The sequence below is a fragment of the Callithrix jacchus genome, chromosome 4 (assembly GCF_049354715.1).
Source record: "Callithrix jacchus isolate 240 chromosome 4, calJac240_pri, whole genome shotgun sequence".
NCBI classification, from domain to species: Eukaryota; Metazoa; Chordata; class Mammalia; order Primates; family Cebidae; genus Callithrix; species Callithrix jacchus.
In genome coordinates, this window is record NC_133505.1 from 12977441 (window position 1) to 12992520 (window position 15080).

General features: G+C 42.1%; 1 protein-coding gene across 43 annotated transcripts in view; it reads left to right on the forward strand.

Moving 5' to 3' along the window:
- KIF13A (kinesin family member 13A) overlaps nt 1-15080 on the forward strand; it is a 222455-nt gene that overhangs the window by 167738 nt on the left and 39637 nt on the right. For all 43 annotated transcript variants that reach the window (XR_013533669.1, XR_013533671.1, XR_013533670.1 and 40 more), the window contains 5 exons: nt 4752-4914; nt 7003-7143; nt 8381-8530; nt 11405-11566; nt 12080-12253. Coding sequence is in view for 37 of the 43 variants with exons in the window: in XM_035294815.3 (XP_035150706.1) it covers nt 4752-4914; nt 7003-7143; nt 8381-8530; nt 11405-11566; nt 12080-12253 (790 nt within the window). In the remaining 6 variants the exon portion in view is untranslated. The remainder of the gene's footprint in view (nt 1-4751; nt 4915-7002; nt 7144-8380; nt 8531-11404; nt 11567-12079; nt 12254-15080) is intronic.

Below are 15080 nucleotides of genomic sequence, written 5' to 3' on the forward strand. Positions count from 1 at the left end.
GTGGTGCATGTCTATAAGGTCACTGGGAAGATCGCTTGAGCCCAGGAGTTTAAGACCAGCCTGGGCAACATAGTGAGACCTCATCTCTACAAAAAAATAAAAAATTATCCAGGCATGATGACACATGCCTGTAATCCCAGCTACTTGGGAGGCTAAGGTGGGAAGGTCACTTGAGCCCCAGAGATAAAGGCTTCAGTGAGCTGTGATCATGCCACTGTGATCCAGCCTGGGTGACAGAGAAAGAACCTGACCCAGGCTGTATCAGGTGAGGTGGCTCACACCTGTAATCCCAGCACTTTGGGAGGCTGAGGTGGATGGATTGCCTCAGGGCAGGAGTTCAAGACCAGCCTGGCCAACATGGTGAAACCCCGTCTCTACTGAAAATAGAGAAAAAAAAATCAGCCAGGTGTGGTAGCAGGCACCTGTAATCCTAGCTACTCAGGAGGCCAAGGCTGGAGAATCACTTGAACCCGGGAGGCAGAGGTTGCAGTAAACTGAGATCATGCCATCACACTCCAGACTGGGCAACAAGAGCAAGACTTCTTCATTTCAAAAGAAAAAAAAAAGATTTATGACTTTAAAATATTTATATCAGAACTCTCAAAGGAGGGAGTGGTGGAGGAAATGGTAATCGTAATAATCTCTACCACCACAATAAGGACAACAGGTTGTTTATTGCAGACTTCTGTTGTGTTCTTGTCATAGTCCAGGCATTTTATTTAACATCCCAGCAGCTCTACACCTTAGGAACTATTATCTCTGTCTCATAGGTCAGGCAATCAGTTTAAATATCCTGCTTTAATCAACCATCTAGTAAGTGAAGAAGCCAGAGTTTGAATCCAGGTCTCTCTGCAGTCCCCTAATAACACCTGTGTTATGATAATAATTAACAGTAGTAGAAAAAGCAGCACCTAACATCTGTAGATCATTTATACCATGTCCCAGGTACTAATTGCTGTTCCTGTATTCCTCTTATCCTCACAACTGCTACTACCTTTACACATAAGGAAACTGAGGCCGAGATCATACAAAAAATTAGCTGGGCATGGTGGTGCGTGCCTGTAGTCCCAGCTACTCGGGAGACTGAGGCAGGAGAATTGCTTGAACCCAGGAGGCGGAGGTTGTGGTGAGCCGATATCACACCATTGCACTCCAGCTTGGGTAACAACAGCGAAACTCCATCTCAAAAAAAAAAAAAAAACCTGTCAGTAATATGCTAACTACCCAGGTAATGAAATAATCTGTACATCAAACCCCCAAGTCATGAATTTACCTATATAACAAACCTGCACATATACCCCTGAACCTAAAATGAAAGTCAAAATATTTACATTTTTTTTAAAGTATGTGGTTAAAGAAGGTGGTTTGCTTTTAATCTTAGTGTTTTTTGGTTAAATAGTTAAAAAATACTTTTTTTTTCATTTCCCTTAATTCCAGATTGATTTTCTTTGGGGCTTAAATTCTTAAAAAAAAAAAAAAAAAAAAAAAAACTATAGAAGCCAGGTATGGTGGCACATGCCTCTAGTCTTGGCTGCTCCAGAGGCTGAGACAGGAGGATCACTTGAGCCCAGGAGTTTCAAGCTGTAGTGCACTGTGAGCATGCCTCTGAATAGCCGCTGCACTCCAGCCTGGGAAACATAGGGAGACCCTATCTCCAAGAAAGAGAGAAAAAGAGAGATAGAAGAAAAGAAAGAGAAAGGGAGGGAGAGAAGGAAGGAAGGAAGGAAGGAAGAAAAAAAAAAGACGAGATATTTTGGGATTGTCTTTCAAAGACATAAGAATAGTTACGTTATTGATTTTTGTCAGGTTTCACTGGATAAAATTAAGATGTCATTAATTGTATGTCGTTATATAAGAAGCTAGACCTCTTACCTAAGTACATGTTGATGGGTTGTGAAATAATGGACTCTTACCTACATGAATGTTGATGGGTTGAGAATCAAGTGTACTTAAACACTCATAAGAATCACAAAGAAAGCTACAGATATCATTTATTCTCTTTGTACACTTAGAATGTAGTATGAAACAAGATATAAACTTGTGAAAACTTAAGTCATAATAGTAAATTAAAGAACAGTTTTATTCAACAATAGGAAATGTTACAATTATATATTAATAGTTATTTGTGTGCATTCTATCTCCTACCCTGGAAAATAACTTTCAGGGGACAGGGAATCCATTTCATTTATTGAAGTATCGCTATTGCCTAGAATGATGTGGTCACCTGGTAGGTATCTAGTAAATATCATATGCATTGATTGTGTGAATGTGTTGAGTGACAAGCAAGCATGTAATCACCAGGCGGGCAGACTGCACAGTAAGCTTGTTGGTTGTTCAGTAGAAGATGACATCTCAGTGAAGCTGAGTCTTCTACAGAGATTTTCAGGGAGATGGAAGGATTTCAAGTGCATTTGAGAGGCAGAGTTTGATCAGCAGAGAAAAAGCAGAAGGACATTTTGGATGGGTGGATTGACTTGAACAGATGGGAAGCAATGGAGGACAATAAGACGTATTTGGGAGACTGCAAAAGAACTGTTTTGTATAGTCTAGAACAAGGGTCCCCAGCCCTTGGACCACAGACTGGTACAGGTCCGTGGTCCAGGCTGCACAGCAGGAGGTGAGTGGTGGGCCAGCAAGCGAAGCTTTGTCTGTGTTTACGGCCACTCCTCTTCGTTGGCATCACCACATGAGCTCCACCTCCTGTCAGATCAGCAGTGGCACTGGATTCTCAGGGGAACGTGAACCCTATTATGAACTGTGTACATGTGAGGGATCTAGGTTGCCTGTTCCTTAAAAGAGTCTAAAGCCGGATGATCTGTCACCGTCTCCCGTCACCCCCAGATGGGACTGTCCAGTTGCAGGAAAACAAGCTCAGGGCTCTCACCGATTCTATGTTTTAGTGAATTGTATAATTATTTCATCATATATTACAATATAATAACAGAAATAAAGTGTGCAATAAATGTAATGCACCTGAATCATCCGAAAACTCTCCCTCTCCCCAATATCGGTCCATGGAATAGCTGTCTTTCATGAAACTAGTCCCTGCTGCCAAAAAGTTTGGGGACCACTGTCTAGAAGGTAATTTATGGAAGAGTAGGGAAAATTAAGCTCAAAACTAAAAGATAGGGGTTGTGGGAGGCCACAGACTCGGAGTTTGGGATTTATTTTATGGGAGAAGAGGAGCCCTGCAAGGCCTTGAGCCGAGGAATGACCTAAGGAAGGCAGGGCTTGATAAGGACTGTCTTGTAGTGGAGCAAGAAGAGCCTTGGTGCTGTCACATGATTGGGAAGGGTGTGAGGGACCTGAGCCAGGAATGTGATAAAACACACAGAGAGAGACTTAGGAGATGCTTCAAAGGAAGAATCAATTTTTTGGACATTGTAGAAAAGGGAAGAGACTGAGCCAACTGAACAAAGCTAAGCATGGGTGACTGGAAAAATGATGTCACCTTTTTCTTTCTCTCTTTCTTTTCTCTTCTTTTTTAAAGAAAGATGAGGTCTTGCTATGTTGCCCAGGTTTTGAACTCCTGGCCTCAAGCAGTCCTCCCAGCTTGGCCTCCCAAAGTGTTGGGTTTACAGGCATGAGCCACTGCTCTCAGCTGGTAATACTATTTTAAGAAACTGTTTTCTTTACATTAGTATCCTCACAGCATGCGTCCTCTGTCATTTCTAAGGTGATAGGTGTGGAGTAGAGATTTGGATGCTTTGAACTCATTATTTTTCTATGATGTAAGAGCTTCCTGAGGTGTATAAATGGTGGAAAAGAGAAGTTATATTTGGCACAGAGTGATCACTAGATGGAGTGACTTTTGAACCCAGATTGACATGTGAAATCCAGAAGCACTCTTTTCTTTATTCATTGGGTCTTTTGTGAATATCCTATGATGGGCCATGCACTTGGCCAGGAACTAGTGTAGTGCAAGCAAAAAAAGACATGAGTCCTGCCCCAGGGCACTTACAGCCTCTAGTAGGAGGCAGATATTACACAAATAATTATACAAGTAAAAATGAAAAGTTCTAAGTATGGCAAATGCTGTGGAGGCTAAAGGCATGGGGCTGAGAGAACATACAAGAGGGTTTTGACCAAGTCGGGATATTAGAGCTTTTTATCAACAAGTAGTATTGTATAGAGAATTGAAAGAAAAAAAAAGAATTTCTGCTACTGCAGAACTACCTTACTATGGCATGACTTTTACCAATTGCGGAAGTCATGAAAAATACTTTCTTCTGACTCCAGGTTTCTCTCATCTGCCAACCCTTCCTGGCCCCACCACCCTTCCATAGCACACACAAGTCGTAAGCATCGTTTGTTTTTCCCAAAGATTCCCGGGTTGGTTCTTTGCATCCTCGTATCACAGTCTGATCGTTTTCAAATGTTACATAATTTTAAATGTGATTTTCAGTTAAGTCACTCAACAGTTTGCTCCCCATCAAGGAATGCCAGATATAGGTGAAGGGGAGGAAGGCAGCAAATCACACTGCCATGTGTGTACCTATGCAACAATCTTGCATGTTCTTCACATGTACCCCAAAACCTAAAATGCAATAAAAAAAATGTGCTCCCCATCAGTAGTTCTCAACAGATGGCCCATCTGTGGACAGGAGGGAAGAATTAGAGGTCGTCTGGTAAAATAGTTTTAAAAACACTGCCCGAGAGGAGTTTCCTACCATTTTCTGATAAGATGCTCTCTTAGAAACAGGATTGCAGTTTTCTTAGATTTTCTCGTTTCGTCTTCTGTGACACTGCAGGGATGAACTCTTCCGACAAAGCCTGGCAAAGCTGCGAGAGCAGCTGGTGAAAGCTAACACCTTGGTGAGGGAAGCAAACTTCCTGGCTGAGGAAATGCGCACACTCACCGATTACCAGGTGACTCTTCAGATCCCTGCTGCAAACCTCAGTGCCAATAGGAAGGTAAGAATGTCCTTCAAGTGAGACAGCAGGATGCACAGTAGTCAATATTGTAAAATAGGACCTCACACTGAAACCCCAGAAACGTTCCTGAGGACATCCTCATGCCAGCCAGAGGTGTTCATTTTTTTCAAGACATTCTTTATACACCTCATTGAGTATGAATGCTATTTAAATGATGTTCTTAGATATGTAATAAGCAGAATATGCAGAATTTTAGTGGCTGAAGGACTTCCTAATTTATGTGCCTTCTTTAAAACAATTAAACTAGAAACACATATTTTTCTTGCTTTTTTTTTTTCATTAAATGCCCCTTTCTGAAATGGGGGATATATATAAGCTATAGTACCTTCTTTTCTTTTTTTTTTTGAGACCCAGTCTCGCTCTGTCACCCAGGCTAGAGTGCAATGGCACATCTCAGCTTACTACATCCTCTGCCTCCCGGCTTCAAGCAATTCTCCTACCTTAACCTCCCTAGTAGCTGGGATTACAGGCATGTGTCACCGCACCTGGCTAATTTTTGTATTTTTAGTAAACACAGGGTTTTGCCGTGTAGGCCAGACTGGTTTAAGTGATCCACCTGCTTGGCCTCCCAAAGAGCTAGGATTACAGGCGTGAGCCACTGTGTGCGGCCAGCTATGGTACCTTTTTAAGGGTGAATTCCACAAGAAAGGAAGACTTTTTATAATACCTGGCTTCAAATACCCAGAACTCTGCAGGCATTCAGGAGCTTCCTGTCATTTCACTTCCTCTCATTCACTTTGAAGAATTTTTCCTGTAGGGAAAAACTTGGAAGAAAATTGTTTTTCATTTTTGTTTGTTTGTTTGTTTGAGACAGAGATTCTCTTTCTGCCCAGGCTGGAGTGCAGTGGCAGGATCTTAGCTCACCACAACCTCTGCCTCCCTGATTCAAGTGATTCTGCCTCAGCCTCCCAAGTAGTTGGGATTACAGGCATGCACCACCATTCCCGGCTAATTTTGTATTTTTAGTAGAGGCGGGGTTTCACCATGTTGGCCAGGCTGGTCTCGAACTCCTGACTTTAGGTGGTCCACCTGCCTCAGCCTCCCAAAGTGCTAGGATTACAGGCATAAGCCACCATGCCTAGCGAGAAAATTTTTTTTTCTGTGACTCAGAAAGAAAGAAAACTAAATTTAAAAAAAGAAAGAAGGTTACTTTTCATCCATTCATTTCCTTTCAGCAAGCAACCTAGAAAATGAGTCGGGGGTATCTTATCAGTCTTGCTGGGTTTTAATCTTTTGATCTAGTAGTTCCACTTTGAGAAATTTATTCTAAGCCCATAGTCATAGAAGTGTCCATAAAGCTTTATATACAAGGATGCTTATCATAGTGGACTTTATAATAGCAAAAAACATGAAACAGCAATGATGTTGAACAATAGAATAATTAGTCAAATGTGTAGTAAATGCATATGCTATGGCTACTGCTATGTTGCCATTAAAAAATCATGATTATGGCTGGGCCTGGTGGCTTATGCCTGTAATCCTAGCACTTTGGCAGGCCAAGGTGGGCGGATTGCTTGAGCGCAGGCATTCGAGACCAGCCTGGGCAACATGACGAAACCCCATTTATACAAAAAATACCAAAAAATAATAATAATAGCCAGCCATGTTGTCACATGACTGTAGTCCCAGCTACTTGGGAGTCTAAGGTGAGACGATTGCTTGAGCCTAGGAAGTTGAGGCTGCAGTGAGCCAGGCTCATGCCACTATACTCCAGCTTGGGTGACAGAGCAAGACCCTACCTCAAAAAAAAAAAGACATGCTTATGAAGAATATTAAATAATACAAGAAAAGTGATCACGGTGTCAAAACTCATGAGAGGATTGGGGTGTGAAATTATACTTTTGTTTGGTGTTGATTGTGATAAAAATTAAAAAGTGTGCATGAGTGTAAATAGAAGATAGGAAACAAACAAGACTAGCTCCTAAGTGGTAGAATTTTATCTTCTTTTGTATACTTTCATGTATTTTGCAAACTTACTCTGTTACTGTTGTGTATATATTGCTTTAGCATTTAGCAATCGAAAAAGGAGTTATAATAGTGTTTGTTTTGTGTATCTTGCTTCTGCAGAGAGGTGCAATAGTGAGTGAGCCAGCTATCCAAGTGAGGAGGAAAGGAAAGAGCACCCAAGTGTGGACCATTGAGAAGCTGGAGAATAAATTAATTGATATGAGAGACCTTTACCAAGAATGGAAGGAAAAAGTTCCTGAGGTAAAAGAGACAAAATGTCAAGGAGATTTGGTTATGTTAAAAACAGAGAATATGGGCCGAGAGTGATGGCTCATGCCTGTAATCCTAAAACTTTGGAAAGCCGAGGTGGGCGGATCACCTGAGGTCAAGAGTTCGAGACCAGCCTGGCCAACATAGTGAAACCCTGTCTCTACTAAAAATACAAAAATTAGCCAGGCATGGTGGCAGGAGTCTGTAATCCCAGCTACTAGGAGGCTGAGGTAGGAGAATCGTTTGAACCCGAGAGGCAGTGAAGGTTGCAGTGAGCCGAGATAGCACCACTGCACTCCAGCCTGGGCGACAGAGAGAAACTGTCTCAAAAAGAAATTAAAAATTTAAAAATAAACAGAGACTATAAGTGATTTAAGCATCACACACACACACACACACAAGTGCTGCTGATATATTAGGAAAATAAAGTACAAGTGATTTTGAAAGAAGTGCTAAGTTGGATCAGCAATATAACATGTGATCCCCACACAGATGGGAACTAGATGAAGAAAACATATAGTAGATTCTTATTTGGCTTCACGTTTACTACATTTCAAGTGAAAAGAAGTAGAATGAAGTAAATGTATGCCATTTTGTCAGTGCTGTGAAAAATCAGCTTGGCTGGAGCCAGTGTGGATTTTGCATTCATTGATGTGTGTTCATGCACACCTAGCTGTGATCGTGGCTGGATAACTAAGGGTAATTTTAGCTTGCATAATCCATTGTTTGGACACTAGCAGTAGAAAAGAAGACTTGGCAAAGGAGGTGAAATGAAAAAGCTGCCGATGAGGTGAATAGGGAAGACAAGGCAGGAACTGAAGAGGAATCCTCTGCACAGGCATCACTTAGCTCCCCAACAAACAGGCCCCTCCCACAGGCGAATAGTTTTTCTTCTTCTTTTTCTTCTTTTTTAATGGATACAGAGTCTTGCTCTGTCACCCAAACTGGAGTGGTGTGATCTCGGCTCACTGAAACCTCCATCTCCTGGGTTCAAGCAAAGCAATTCTTGTGCCTCAGCCTCCTGAGTAGCTGGGACCACAGGCATGTGCCTCCATGCCTGGCTAATTTAGTTTTTATTTATGTGACATTCTAATTTTACTTTCTGTTTAAATGGGTAGATTCTTTAATCCTTTTTTTTTTTTTTTTCAAATGCTAGTTTTAAATAATATGATTTAAATTGATGTTGTGTTTCTTATTCATCCACCCACTGGCTCCTCCTACTGCCCAGGCAAAGAGACTCTATGGGAAACGAGGTGACCCTTTCTATGAAGCCCAAGAGAATCACAACCTCATCGGGGTGGCGAATGTGTTCTTGGAATGTCTCTTCTGTGATGTGAAACTTCAGTATGCAGTCCCCATCATCAGCCAGCAGGGGGAGGTAAGCACAGGCCAGCCTTGGAGAACGACAGTGGGCCGAGTTTTTGGTTTTTTGTTTTGTTTTTCATTCTATTTAAGCTGTGTTGTTGAGGTCGATCAAGAAACTAGGGCAAATAGTCAAGATCTGCATTCTTTTTTCTCTGCTAATAATTGATATTAGTAGAAGCTTTAAAGCTAATCGATATTAGTAGAGGATTAAGTTGTGGTCTTAAAAGATTATTTTAACACATTCAGTATTTGGTGTTCACAAGTTTTTTCTTTGTTTTAATCAAATTGGAAATTTTTTGTAAACCAGATTCAGCTCTGTTCCCCATAATGCTCTCTCTTTTTAAAGGTAATCTCACACCTTTGCAATATACTCTAGTTCCTTCCCGGCCCCTAAATGATCTTTATAAGATAAAACTTGGGAGGATTATTTTGCAATCCAGAGTACTCAAAGGAAACAGGGTTCAATGACTCAGTGTTACCCTCCTTGTAAACTCTGGTGTTTCAGCTATTTAGATATAGTGGCCTAGGTAGGCATAAGATCTGTCAGAAAATGTAGCTTGAAATACCAAGTTATTTCTTGTGATTCGTAGAGCAGTCGAAGAATAAGATGTCATTCTGCCCAAAGTGAAGCTGCATAAAATAGACCCAGGTTCCCAGTTGTGGGTGTGAGTGCACAGTCAACCATCTACTATGGAAACACCCCATGGACATTCTCCTCCAGCGAACCAGTGCCTAGCAGTGCTTTTTCCCATGGGAAAAATGACCGCAGTTAGGAGCCAGCCTGATCAATACTGTGAGACCCCATCTCTAAAAAAGAAATTTAAAAATTAACCAGGCATGGTGATGAGTGCCTATAGTCCCAGGAGGCTAAGGTGGGAGGATCACCAAAGCCCAGGTAGGTCTAAGCTGCCATGAGCCATGATCATACCAGTGCACTCCAGCCTGGGTAACAGAGCATGACCCTGTCTCCAAAAAAAAAACAGTTTACATGGCAGAGTGATTCAATGGCTGAGTCCCTAGTTTAGGGCTTCTTAAGTTGTAGTCTGTGGTATGCTTTGAGTATTCCATTAATCCCCCTGAAATTATATTAAAATGAATTAGAGTCTCAAAAAGCATTTTTAAAAAAAACAAAACTTAAGAACAACTATCTTCTGATTTCATTTCCTTTTTTCCCGATCTTACTACTACTTCCTTATTTGTCTTACTTCTCAGTTATCATTATGTAATTTCTCTTAGGTCCTTAGTTCCAGTGCCAATTGCTGTGTGGAAGTTGGATCTGATCTGCCTTTAAAAATAACCTTCCCTGTTTAGGATGACAGCAGCACTACCAGAACATGTGTCACCTTCACAGCCACAGTCATTACAACCTGAAACTGTGTTATGAAAGATAATTAAGACAATTAAAGCACTCCAAGAATGCAAATTGCAGGATAATCCTTTTCCTCCAATTTGGTTCTGTGCAGCCAGCCTTAAGAGAAACACTGTTAAACTGGCTCCTATCCAGAGAGCCACCATGATAGAAAATTTAAAACCTTTTAATAAAAAAGTTTAAAAGTAACTCTCCACATATCTGTGTGGCTTTCGATATGCTGTTCCTCCTGGATTAGATCTAATGGCACTGCTTTATGGAGCCCTTCTTCATCCTGCTCCCAGCCCCAGTCTGAGTGACACACCCATTCTCTACTCCCAAGAGAATAAAAGCTGCAGGAGCCCAGGTACCTTGTCAGTTTGGTTTGCTGTTGCATACGAAGCACTTAGCACAGTTCCTGGCACAGCTAGTTCTTGGTAAATATTTGTTGAGTGGATAAATTTATCCCATAACAACTTACACATTCATCTACTATAGCAACTAGTCTATGCTGTTGTTAGTGAGGTTTATTTTGTTGTTGTTTTTTGAGATCGAGTCTCACTCTGTTGCCCAGTCTAGAGTACACTGGTGCGATCTTGGCTCATTGCAACCTCCGCCTCCTGGGTTCAAGCAATTCTGGTACCTTAGCCTCCCAAGTAGCTGGGACTACAAGCATGAGCCATCACACCTGGGTTGTTTTTTTTTTAGTAGAGACAGGGTTTTACCATGTTGGCCAGGCTGGTCTCCAACTCCTGACCTCAGGTGATCTGCCTGCCTTGGCCTCCCAAAGTGCTAGGATTAGAGTCGTGAGCCACCGCGCCTGACCTGATAGTGAGTTTTTACTTCTCTGTCTTTCCTCCCTTGACTGAGTTCCCTGATGGCAGAAGCTGTGTTTTTATTTTAGTATTCAGTGAACTGGGTGTGGTGACTCACACGTGTAACCCCAGCACTTTGGGAGGCCAGGGTGGGCAGATCACAAGGTCAGGAGTTCAAGACCTTGGCCAATATGGTAAAACCCCATCTCTACTAAAAATACAAAAATTAGCTGGGCTTGGTGACAGACGACTGCAATCCCAGCTGCTCAGGAGGCTGAGATAGGAGAATCGCTTGAATCCAGGGAGGCAGAGGTTGCAGTGAGCTGAGATCATGCCACTGCACTCCAGCCTGGGTGACAGAGCAAGACTCTGTCTAAAAAAAAAAAAAAAAAAAAAAATACCATGGATAATAGATGACTCCAAATAGAATATGAGAGCTGCCTTTAAGCTATTCCTGGGCTATCCTGTGGGAGAATACGATTGAGGATGACGCTAGAAGGCAAGTTGCAGGAAGGCAAATTTGTCTGAAAGGAAGGCAGGACAATCACAGGGGCAAGTGTGGAATGGACTGGCTCAGGGAGTAGCAGGACTCCCCTTGCCAAAGACGACCAAGCAGCAGCTGCAGAGCCCCTCTCCACGTCCATTGTAGAAGGCCCGTCTGTCTTGGGTCGAGGCTGCCCACGAGATGTCTTTTCACTCTAAGGTGCTCTGATCCTTGACCCAGGTTGCAGGGCGTCTCCACGTGGAAGTGATGCGTGTTACCGGAGCTGTTCCAGAGCGTGTGGTGGAGGATGACTCTTCGGAGAATTCCAGTGAAAGTGGGAGCCTTGAAGTCGTAGACAGCAGCGGGGAGATCATTCAGCGAGTCAAAAAACTGACATGTCGGGTGAGAGGACAGCAATGGGAGGCTCATATAAATGATGTTTTTCGTGCAAAACCGTTTTACAAAAAATCTTATGAGTGTTTTTCAACCAGCCTAGGAAAAGTTTAATTTTGTAACAGCAGATAAGGATGGTGGACAGTACTTCGCTATCAGAAGTATAGTACACTTTCTCTTGACAGCTGCATCAAATCTCAGAAGTGTCTATGTATTTGGCAACCAAGAAGCGTGTGTTACTTAGTGGATTATGTTTTTCTAGTAAAGGTTGCATCTCAGTCATTAGGAAGCTTTTGCAGGGATGCGTGTATTTGTTGCCAAGTTTATATGCTGTAGTTACAGAACTGTGATAAAGATCTCATTATAGATACAACCCTTAACAACCTGGTATCAGATATAATATTATCAGACGTCAAATGGATGACTGATTTATTTCATCACTTACTCTTAAATTTGAGGTAGCTGAAATAAAAGAATGTTTAGTGTTTATTGGAGTTTTATTTGTATTGTTTATCTCTTCAGGTAAAAATTAAAGAAGCAACAGGGCTGCCCTTAAACCTCTCAAATTTTGTCTTCTGTCAATACACATTCTGGGACCAGTGTGAGTCTACAGTTGCTGCCCCAGTGGTAGACCCCGAGGTGCCTTCACCACAGTCCAAGGATGCCCAGTACACAGTGACCTTCTCCCACTGTAAGGTACAAATGCCATTACCAAATGAGCTGTGTAGGATCAGAAGAAGTGGGTGCAGTTCAGCAATCGATTGTCCCCATGAGCATTTGTTTTAAGTATAATGTGTTTATTAGATGTTTTAACCTCAGAAGTGTACTTCATTACAAATGTAAACAGCTTAGAAATATTTAAAATAAAATCCAACAGTCTTGTTTCCCGAAGATATAAACCACCAGTGACAGGTTGCTACATATTTCATTAAACTTTTTTCTCTGCTCTACATCTTCTGTATGCATACGGTAACATATGTACCTACACCCTTTTACATCACACGCACATAACTTCTTTAAAAATGCTGGACAAGGCCCGATGCAGTGGCTCATGCCTGTAAACCCAGCACTTTGGGATGCTGAGGTGGGAGGATCACAAGGTCAAGAGATCACAACCATCCTAGCTAATACCGTGAAACCTCTTCTCTACTAAAAATACAAAAATTAGCTGGGCGTGGTGGCGCACGCCTCTAATCCCAGCTACTCCAAAGGTTGAGGCAGAAGAATAGTTTGAACCCGGGTGGCAGAGATTGTAGTGAGCCAAGATCACATCACTGCACTCCAGCCTGGCAACAGAGCGAGACTCTATCTCAAAAAAAAAAAAAAAAAGCTATATAAAAATGGGATCACATTAAACGTATTTCTGAACATGCACATCTTAACATGTAAGTTGCTATGCATGTCATTCTTCTGAATATACCATTACATTCTAATGTATCATATGAGTGATATGGTATGTTTCATATAGATTTTCTCATAAATCATATGAGAAAATATAAAATGAGAAAGGTGAATTTATGGTGAATGCGGTTGGATCTCCTTTGAGACATCACATGCTCTTCCTAGTTTTTGCAAGGGACTGCTGACAAGTCATTTCTGAAAGACCATCCTCTCTGTAATTTTGCTTTTCCTTAGACAACCCTTCATAGATACTGAAGACCCCTTCTTTTGCAAATCACGCTTATTCTTTCTGGTTCTACACTTAGAAAACTAATTTGTATCACCACCTACAAAACTTCACATAGGTAAAGGCTGTCAAGTTTTTCTGAAAACAAATAACCTATATTTATCTGTATTCACCAAGTCTGTTCCTAAAACTATTTATTAATCATATTTTGTTGTTCTCTGAATATTATTTTAAATACTCCCCGTCTATCGTTCTTTTTTTGTTTGTTTTTTGTTCTTTTGTGTTTTTTTGAGACGGAGTCTCACTCTGTTGCCAGGCTGGAGTTCAGTGACCCAATGTTGGCTCACTGCAATCTCCGCCTCCCCACTTGAAGCAATTCTCCTGCCTCCACCTCCCAAAGTGCTAGGATTATAGGCGTGATTGGCTAATTTTTGTTTTTTTTAGTAGAGACGGATTTCACCATGTTAGCCAGGGTGGTCTCCATCTCCTGACCTCTTGATTGGTCCACCTCGGCCTCCCAAAGTGCCGGGATTACAGGCATGAGCCACCGCACCCGGCCTCCCCATCTTTGAATCCACAAAGCTGCTTGTTTAGAAAGACGAAATCTGGATTTTAAGTGTGTCCTGGTTGACAGCTCTTTTAATAAATGCTAGTCCCAGAGCTTCTGGGTTCTTGTGATCTTAGAATTTTTTCATCTCTAAAACGTATAGATTATAGTTGATCACCAAGTTTCTTTTTCTTCTTAAATTCTGGTTCTATCTTCAAATAAAATAGACTAAAAAGCAGATAGTATGTGGTTAAATAAATATAACACAGCTGTTTCTGCAAATTAGTGTCATAAGAGATGTCTCCACCTGAGATTCCACTGAGAGACTAAATAGAAAGAAAATTAGCTTGGCTCGTTGCCTGCTTCATTTTTCGGGGTGATTTGCCACCCATCTCAGTCAGTTCAGTATTCATTCACTTCCACACAACCATCTGTTTGGGGTTGTTTTTGTTTTTAAAGGCGATGTGTCACTCTCTTGCCCAGACTGGAGTGCAGTGGCACAATCACAGCTCACTGCAAGCCTTGAACTCCTGGGCTCAAGCAGCTCTCCTGCCTCAGCCTCCTGAGTAGCCGGGACTACAGGCGCGCAGTGGCACAATCACGGCTCGCTGCAGGCCTTGAACTCCTGGGCTCAAGCAGCTCTCCTGCCTCAGCCTCCTGAGTAGCCGGGACTACAGGCACGCAGTGGCACAATCACGGCTCACTGCAGGCCTTGAACTCCTGGGCTCAAGCAGCTCTCCTGCCTCAGCCTCCTGAGTAGCCGGGACTACAGGCACGCGGTGGCACAATCACGGCTCACTGCAGGCCTTGAACTCCTGGGCTCAAGCAGCTCTCCTGCCTCAGCCTCCTGAGTAGCCGGGACTACAGGCACCACCACACCCAGCTCATTTTTACTTTGCAGAGGCAGAATCTCATTTTGTTGCCCAGGCTGGTCACTATCTCCTGGGCTCCAGCCATCCTCCTGCCTTGGCCTCCCAAAGTGCTGGGATTACAGGCATGAGCCACTGTGCCCAACCTGTTTATGTTTTTGAAAGCAAATAGGGTAGAAAAGCTTAAGAGCAAGAGCATAGAGTCATGAAGATAACCATATAAAATTTAATTCTGTTGTTCTCCTAAGCCATGGCAAGAAACAATTCATTGAGTTAGCCTTTGCCAGCTGAAACTCAGAGTGGTCCTGTGGAACTGAGAGTGAGCCAAGTGTAAGAGAATGTGGAGTCAGCTCTGCCACTAGCAAACAATATGACTTTGGACAATTTGCTTTCTTCATTTTCTTTATTTATATAAGAAACGGGATGAATTAAATGACCTCCCAATTTTCCTTTCAGATCTAATGTTCTGTGGTTTTCTGT